Genomic DNA, 9,064 nt, shown 5'->3' on the forward strand with positions numbered 1-9,064 from the left:
GAGGAAGAACACCTATACAATGTATTCGCCAAAAACGGATACCCGCACAATTTCATCAACAGATGCCTAAGGGAAAGACAACGGAACGATGACATGCCGCAACCCAAAGGACTAGCTGCACTACCATACATCAAGAGCATTTCCGAACTGACAGGCAGACTACTGTGACCACTAGGACTCATAACAGCACACAAACCAACAGCCACTCTCAGACAACAACTCACCAGAGTGAAGGACCTGATACCCAGCATGAGCAAAACCAATGTAGTGTACAAAATCCCATGCAAGGACTGCACAAAACACTACATAGGACAAACAGGAAGACAGCCTGTTGGAATGTTGGAACTGACAACCGAAAGCGGCAGAGACAAACTACTACAAATGCCGGAGGAAAGATCACAGAAGCGCTTCACAGGAGGCTCCCAAGCACTGAGGATGTCACCTAGACAGGGAACGAAACGTCTGCAACACAAATTCCCAGCTCGGCGAACAGAACCACAACAAAGGGTTGTCAAAGCCTGTCTCTCAAAGTCTGTCCACTTTCAAAAAGGCAGAAGTCTGGAATGTGACGGAATACTCCTTGGTTGCTTGGATGGGTGCAGCTCGAACAACACTCGAAGCTTGACACCATCTAGGATAAAACAGTTCACTTGATTGAAACCAAATCCACAATTGTCCGCTCCATCCATCGCTGCTGCTCAGTTGCAGCAGTGTGTACTATCTACAAGACGCACCACAGAAGTTTGCCAAACATCCTGAGATAGCACCTTTTAAATTCACAACTGCTTCCATCTAGAAGGGCAAGGACAGCAGGTACATGGGAACACCACCACTAGCAAGTTCCCTCCTGGGTTAGATGTGTTAGGGGTAAATGTAGAGCAATAGGGTAGGGGAATATGTCTGGGTGCATCATCATTCGGAGGGTTGGTGTGGACCTGTTGGGCCAAATGGTCTGTATGGAAAAGCGCAGCAGGTCAGGCAGCATCTCGGGAACAGGAGAATCGACGTTTCGGGCATTAGCCCTTCTTCAGGGCTTTCCTGAAGAAGGGCTAATGCCCGAAACGTCGATTCTCCTGTTCCCTAGATGCTGCCTGACCTGCTGCGCTTTTCCAGCGACACATTTCCATCTCTGATCTCCAGCATCTGCAGACCTCACTTTCTCCTCAAATGGTCTGTATCCAAACTGTAGATTATCCCCTACCCTATTACTCTACATTTACCTCCGACTAATGCACCTAACCTACATATTGCTGAATACTGGCCAATTTAGCATGGCTAGTTCACCTAACCGGCATGGCTTTGGATTGTTGGAGGAAACCAGGGCACCCAGAGGAAACCCATGCAGACACTGGGAGAATGTGTAAACTCCACACAGGCAGTCATTTGTAGCTGGACTCGAACTTGGGTCCCTGGCGCTGTGGGGCAGCAGTGCTAACCACTGAGGGAAATTTAACAGGATGTTGCCTGCAATGGAAAGTTTCAGTTATGAAGAGAGTGGGGTTGTTTTCCTTATAGCAGAGGAGATTGAGAGGAGACATGATTAAGATGCTGAGGGGCATAAGTAGGGTAGATGAGAAGAAGCTTTTTCCCTTGGTGGAGGGATCAATGACTAGGGAGCAAAAATATAAAGTATGGGGTAGAAGGTGGTGGGAATCTGGAACTCACTGCCTGTCAAGGTGTTGGAGGTAGAAATCTTCATAACTATTTTCATAAATATTTTGATGTGCTTTTGCAATGCATAAAAGGCTATTGGCCAAGTGCTGGAAAATGGTGTTAGAACCACAACCACCTGATGAAGGAGCAGCACTCCAAAAGCAAGTGCTTGCAAATAAACCTTTTGGACTATAACCTGGTGTTGTGTGATTTTTAACAGTGTTAGAATTTTTGACTGGCATGGACACGATAGGACAAAGGGCCTTTTTCTCTGCTGTAGATCTGTCTGACTCATAGTGGTTGTATACTGTAACTTTTAACTAATAATTCAGAGATGTTGTTTTTATAAGTGCATCAGTCACCAACTGGTTGGTGTCTGGTTGTGTCTCTCACCAACCAGTGGAGGAAACTGGAGAAAGACGATTGAACCAGTAGAAGAGTCATAAAGATCATCTCAGCCACAGAACCTGGGATCAAAGATCACTGGACTGTCTTTCCAGTATTCCCCTGTGTTTCCCTTTATGTTTGTCTGTACTAGAGTTTTAATTAGTATTATTAAAGCTGACAGTTTCTAACAGTTTATACTATTTTACCTGTAGTTAGAGTGTAATTATCTGGAATAGTCATTCTTATTCACTACAGAAAACAGATTTATGCTTTCTATCATCCTCGAGGTCTGAAGTCAGGTATATGTTTGTGTACTTTAGCAAATCATTAATTTTTGTGACAACCCTGGAAAAGCCGGGCTTGAATGAGTTGTAACAATTAAAACAGTTATTATACAAGACAGTTTGGAATGTTCTAAGCTTGATAAAGGTACTATAGAGATGCATGTTTTTCTTTCTTCATTAATTCAGTTATAGTCTCTGTTATTTCCAGGTTCATCAAGAAACAAGGCTTAGATCGAATATTCCATGAATGTGACAACCATATGTGGCGCCTCGGAGACAGGCAGATCCCTGAAGGCATTATAGTGGACGGTGGTTCTGACTGGTTCGCTCTGACTCATAAGTTTGTGGCTTATGTGGTGAACACACAGGACGAGCTGGTCACTCAGCTAAAACGGTTCTACTGGTACACGCTACTTCCAGCTGAGGTAAGGGCTGATGGAAGCAGAGATTTTTAATTTCAACCTGGGGAGGTTAGTCTTTGGTAATGGAGCATTTTCAATTTCAAGCACCCAGCATAAGTATTAGCAATTTTTTTCATATCATGTGGAGTGAATTGAATTGGTTGAAGACTGTGATAGGGTTAGGGTTACAGTCAGCTGTATCCTTGTAATGCTGGGAGACCAACATCAATCATCCACTTGGCACTTCTGGCTGAACATGGATGCAAGTACTTCAGCCTTGTATATTCCACTGAAATACTGGCTTCCTTTATCATTGAGGATGGAATGGGTGGCACAGTGGCTCAGTGGTTAGCACTACTGCCTCACAGCACCTGAGTTTGATTCCTGCCTCAGTTGACTGTCTGTATGGAGTTTACACATTCTCCCCTTGTCTGCATGGGTTTCCTCCAGGTGATCTGGTTTCCTCCCACAATCCAAAAATATGCAGGTTAGATGAATTGGCCATGCTAAATTGCCCATAGAGTCAGGTGCCTTAGTCAAATGGAAATGAGTCTGGGTGGGTTACTCTTCGGAGGGTCGGTGTGGATTTGTTGAGCCAAATGGCCTGTTTCCACACTGTAGATAATCTAATGTAATCTAATGCTTGTGAAACCTCCTTTTGTTAGTTGTTTAATTGAGCACCACCATTCACAACTAGCTGTGGCAGGACTTGAGAGCTAAGAACTGTTCCATTAGGTGGGAAATTTAGCTCTGTTTATTGCAATCTATTTTCTCTGTTTGGCATGGCTCTTTTCTCTCTGATTCCAGCACACCATTTGTCTCCCTCATTCTCTCTGGGTCTCTCACTTTCTCTCTATCTAGATCTGTATTTTTTTCTCCCCCTCGTCCTCTTCCTCTCTCTAGCCCTCTTATCACTTGATCTCTCTTGCTCACTCTCAGTTGCACTCTCTGAATTTTCATCTCTCTGCATCTCTTTTGCAGCCACTCTCTCTCTCTCCTTCTCCCCCTCTGTCTATCTCTCTGCTGCCCTTTCAGTTTCTCACTCTTGCTGTCACTACTGTCTTCTTGTTTCTGTCTGCTCCAGCGGTCTGCTCTGGCCTACCTTGTCTTGTCTGAAATTTTACAGAGCAGGGGAGTTACCAAGCAGCTTGCCTTTGACTCTATTTAGGGCCTTCGTTGTCCCATTATTGGTCACTTAAAGTCCAATATTGTATCCATCATGAAGTGAGGTCAGTGCTAAGCAGGATGCCCAGTGGTTTTAGTTGCACATTCTTGCATCAGGCATTGATAGAATTCTCCATTGTGGAGAACCCCTCAATGCCTGCCAAAATCCCTCCCTGAAAGTTTCAAGTTCGAACTTTTGAACGCTTTGGTGTGATAGAAGTGGCCACTGCTTCCATCTGGTACTGCCGGGACTACAGAACTGGCAGCCATTTGTTTGTCCTGCAGCTCTCTAAGATGGAATTTCCTACTGCCTAAGGGCCAGAAATCTTGCCTTAAAGCAATTATCACTGTTCCTCGCATTAAATTGCTGCAGGACAAGTGCTGATATTGTGATAGAATCGTATAGTCTTTTAGCTGGTAGAATTTGTAATGCACTACTTTGTAAAATCCAGTTCTCCAATCCCCTCTGTTCCGATTCCTCTCTCTCACAGTCTCTCTCTTTATCTCTGCCTCGCCATCTTATGTCAATTTTCTCTGACTCCTTTTCCACTACTTGTCTGTCACTCAAGTCTGTATACTTCTCTATATAGCTAGCCCCTTCAGATTTCTTCCACTGTCTCCTCACAATTTCCTCAAGTGCAGTGCTTATATCCACACTCACTCCCTTTTCTGCCAACACAATATGGCAGCAATGTGTACCATCGACAAGATGTACTGCAGTAACCCTCCAACACCAACTTACAAAATTTTTGAGATCAATGACTGAAAGGTCAAAGGCAACAGATACAAGAGAAAACTACCAACTAGAGGTTACCTTCCCCACACACAATCCTGCCTTGGAACTACATCATTGTTCTTTCACTTTAGCTGAGTCAAAATCCTACAACTATTTAACAGTACTGTAGAAGTACCAACACCTGATGTATTGCAGTGGTTCAAGAAAGTGATTGTTGCAATTAAGGACGGGCAACAAATGCTGACTTTGTCAGCATTGTTAACATCCCAGGAAAGAATAAAAGAAAGGTGTCACTGATCCATCAACCTTTGCATCCATAACACTTGTAAAATCTTCCATTACTATCCTTTAATGAAAGGTTCCTGATGTGATAAATATTATTATCCTGAAGGAGTGTAGCTATTGGGTATATCAAGACAAAAAAGAACTAAATTTTTAGTTGTTTTAAATAAAGTGAATCAAAGGGTTTTCTAGAACATAGAACAATACAAAGCAGAACAGGCCTTCGACCCTCGATGTTGCGCCGACCTGTAAACTATTCCAAGCTCATTCCCCTACACTATCCCATCATCATCCATGTGCTTATCCAAGGATTGTTTAAATCTCCCTAATGTGGCTGAGTTAACTACATTGGCAGGTAGGGCGATCCACACCCTTACCACTCTGAGTGAAGAACCTGCTTCTGAAATCTGTCTTAAATCTATCACCCCTCAATTTGTAGTTATGTCCCCTCGTACAAGCTGACGTCATCATCCTAGGAAAAAGACTTTCACTGTCTACCCTATCTAATCCTCTGATCATCTTCTATCTTCTAGACAGGCTTTGGGAATGCTGTAGTAACCTTTGTACACATTATGTTGTTGTCTTCCGCCTTTAAATATCTTGACTGCAGAAGTTATTATAAAATAGAGTTTAACACAAATATACTGCTGTACAAAACAGATTCCTTCACGAACTCTTCATTACTAATTGGATCATACTTTAAATTAGATTCCCTCCGGTGTGGAAACAGGCCATTTGGCCCAACAAGTCCACACTGACCCTCTAAAGAGTAGCCCATCCTCTTACATTTACCCCTAACTAATGCATCTAACACTATGGGTTCAATACCCACATTTAGTGACTGTCTGTGTGGAGTTTGCACATTCTCCCAGTGTCTGTGTGGGTTTCCTCCGAGTGTTCTGGCTTCCTCCCACAATCCAAAGGTGTGCAGACAGTCACCAAAGGTGGGTATTGAACCTGGGTCCCTGGTGCTGCGAGGCAGCAGTGCTGACCACTGAGCCACAGTGCTTCTTTAAATCTACGTTTCTGGGTCACTGGGCTCCCAGTATAGTCCAGTGGCAATCAGCATCTTCTTTTTCTCATTCTCATTTTATATTTTTGTCTCCTTTTTAACTGCTCAAAAATATTAGTTTGAAGTTAATGATGGCACAGCTTCCCCAGTGCTCTAGAAGGTCCAAATCATTCCACACTGTAATGTAATCTAAAAAAAAATCTAAAAATTGTACAAAGTGTTGCAAGATAATCTCATGGTGATTTCCTGAACCTCAAGTTTACTGCGCATGTATTCACGTTGTGTTAGTGACTTTTTGTTATCTCCTCTCTTCTACAGTCATTCTTCCACACAGTGCTGGAAAACAGCCACATGTGCGAGACACTGGTGGACAACAATCTGCGGGTCACCAACTGGAACCGAAAGCTTGGCTGCAAGTGCCAGTACAAGCACATTGTGGATTGGTGTGGCTGCTCACCAAATGACTTCAAGCCACAGGACTTCATAAGACTTCAGGTAAAGTGGGCCTCTTTTAGCTGCCCACACACACAATACGTTCCAATGGAGGAAAGATTTTAAGTGGAAGCTTTGGCTTGACCCTGCAAGGCATTTATGTTATGATCCTGTAAGTGGTCCAGTAATTTAGAGAATTTGAATTACAAACCTGGTTTGATAATTTTAATTGTCTAATCTTTCGGGGGGAAGAAATCTGATATCAGTTAAGAGATTTTTATATTAATTTGTGAGTAGGTATCACTGCCAAGGCTGCTTGACCTTATGTTGGCTTGTGAAGTTGGTGATGAGCCACCTTTAACTGCTGTGGCCCATTGGTGAAGGTACTGGTAGAGTTCCAGAATTTAAAGTTGTCAAGAACATTTTACTTAGTTCTGAGGAAGAGTCACTTGACCTGAAACGTCAATCCTGATTTCTCTGAACTGATGCTGTCAGACCTGCTGAGCTTTTGCAGCAACTTCTATTTTTGTTTTGATTTAGAGCACCTGCAGTTCTTTCTGTTTTTACTTAGTCAGGTGAGTGTGTGGCTTGGAGGGGAACTTGCAAGTCATTGTATTCCCATTTCCCTGCTGTCTGTCATTCCTGTTGATATTGGTCATAAGTTTGGGATGTAGTAAGGAAGAACCATGGTGAACTGCACATGAAGCTGTTGGAGGGAGTTTTAACAAAAAAGCTATTTCGAGTTTTATGCAGGGGAGGAAATCTGTTACCCTTACCTGCTCGTGGCACTGCTGAGACAAGAGAGCTGCCGACAATTTGATTAGCCAACAGCTCTTGGAAGGGAAATTTCTTCCAGAAAATGGTGGGGTCCTGTCTCAAGCCAGTCAATGACCCAACAACCAAAAATGTGTGCAGGGCAATTATAACTATGTAATTGCAAAATCAAAAATTTAGTGTAGGATTGTGACAGTAACCAGTCACACTTGCAAAGCTATTTCCTTCATAGGGAACTGGGAGAAAAAGATGAAAGTAGAGTAGGAAATAGGAGTATTAGGTATGGTCAGAGTAAGACGGAGTGTAGTGATGTCTAAATTGGGTTGTATGCAATTACACAGTGTGGTAAGAAAGAGATATATACACATCTGTGACTTGGAAATGACATGGTAATGTGAGAGACTTGGTTTACTAAAGAACAAGACTGGATACTAAATGTATTAAGATACAAGTATTAAGGGAGGATAGGGGAGGAAAGAAATGAGATAGCAGTATTGACTAAGAAGAGGACATTATGCACCTGGAGAGGACTTCCAGAAAGATTATGTGCAAAATCTATATGCTTGGAGTTCACAAATGATCAAAGTAGCATGACACTGCTAAATTTGATCTGTCAATCACTGACTAGTGGGAAAGATATACAGAATTTGCAAGAGATATAGGATTTATCAAGTGGAGGCACTCTCTGATAATCAGAAACTTGAATATGGCTGACTAAAGACATATTTCATTAAAAATTTTCAGGACATTTTGCAAGGATACCAATTCAAGAAAAAAACAAAACAACATAATTCTTCATGAGAAGTGACTGCTGATTGGTTTGCAAGTGAACTTTGATCGGTAGAGGTATTGCCATGGTGCATCCGCTTGTTAAAGTTGTTTGCTGTGCTTTGTTTAAATTTTAAAGCAGGCAGATTGACTCTGGTTCAGAAATTAATCAGTAAATAATTACCTTTATTTTGTTGAATTGAAACAAATGCAGCGAACCTGCATGTTCATAGAATCATACAGTACAGCAAAGGCCCTTCAGACCACCAAGTCTGTACCACTAAATATACTACTACCTGCATTAATCCCACTTTGCTGCACTAAACCCATAGCGTTGAATGTTATGACACTTCAGTGCTCATCCAAGTAATTTTTAAAGGTTGTGAGGTTGTCTCGGTTACCAGGCTCAACTTCCCTCCCAGGCAATGCATGCCAGATCCCCATAACCTTTTTCCACAAATTCACTTCAAAATTATGCCTCCTTGTTATTAACCCTTCAGCAAAGGGGAACAGCTGCTTTGTATTCACCCTCTCCATGCCCCTCATAATGTTTAAATTAGATTAGATTAGATTTGATTACTTCCAGTGTGGAAACAGGCCCTTCAGCCCACCAATTCCACACCGATCCTCTGAAGAGCAACCCACCCAGACCCGTTCCCCTACATTACCAATTCACCTAACCTGTACATTTTTGGACTGCGAGAGGAAACCGGAGCACCCGGAGGAAACTCATGCAGACACTGGGAGAATGTGCAAACTCCACACAGACAGTTGTCTGAGGTGGGAATTGAACCCGGTCTCTGGCGCTGTGAGGCAGCAGTGCTAACCACTGTGCCACCCACATCTATCAGGTCTGTCCTCCAGACTTCTCTGTTCTAAAGAAAACAACCCAAATTCCTCTAGCCCCTCTTTATCTCTGAAATGCCCTAAGCCAGGAGAAAGTGAGGACTGCAGATGCTGGAGATCAGAGCTGAAAATTGTGTTGCTGGAAAAGCGCAGCAGTCAGGCAGCATCCAAGGAGCAGGAGAATCGACGTTTCGGGCATAAGCCCTTCTTCAGGAATGAGGAGGGTGTGCCAACCAGGCTAAGATAAAAGGTAGGGAGGAGGGACTTGGGGGAGGGTCTTTGGGAATGCGATAGGTGGAAGGAGGTTAAGGTGAGGGTGATAGGC

General features: G+C 43.0%; 1 protein-coding gene across 2 annotated transcripts in view; it reads left to right on the top strand.

Annotated features, from left to right (window-relative positions):
• The window catches only part of xylt2 (xylosyltransferase II), a 190,188-nt gene that overhangs the window by 108,176 nt on the left and 72,948 nt on the right, over positions 1-9,064 (top strand). For both annotated transcript variants that reach the window (XR_006315166.1, XM_043714272.1), the window contains exons 6-7: positions 2,533-2,749; positions 6,238-6,414. Coding sequence is in view for 1 of the 2 variants with exons in the window: in XM_043714272.1 (XP_043570207.1) it covers positions 2,533-2,749; positions 6,238-6,414 (394 nt within the window). In the remaining variant the exon portion in view is untranslated. The remainder of the gene's footprint in view (positions 1-2,532; positions 2,750-6,237; positions 6,415-9,064) is intronic.

Source organism: Chiloscyllium plagiosum, chromosome 24 (assembly GCF_004010195.1).
Source record: "Chiloscyllium plagiosum isolate BGI_BamShark_2017 chromosome 24, ASM401019v2, whole genome shotgun sequence".
In the NCBI taxonomy this organism is placed as follows: Eukaryota; Metazoa; Chordata; class Chondrichthyes; order Orectolobiformes; family Hemiscylliidae; genus Chiloscyllium; species Chiloscyllium plagiosum.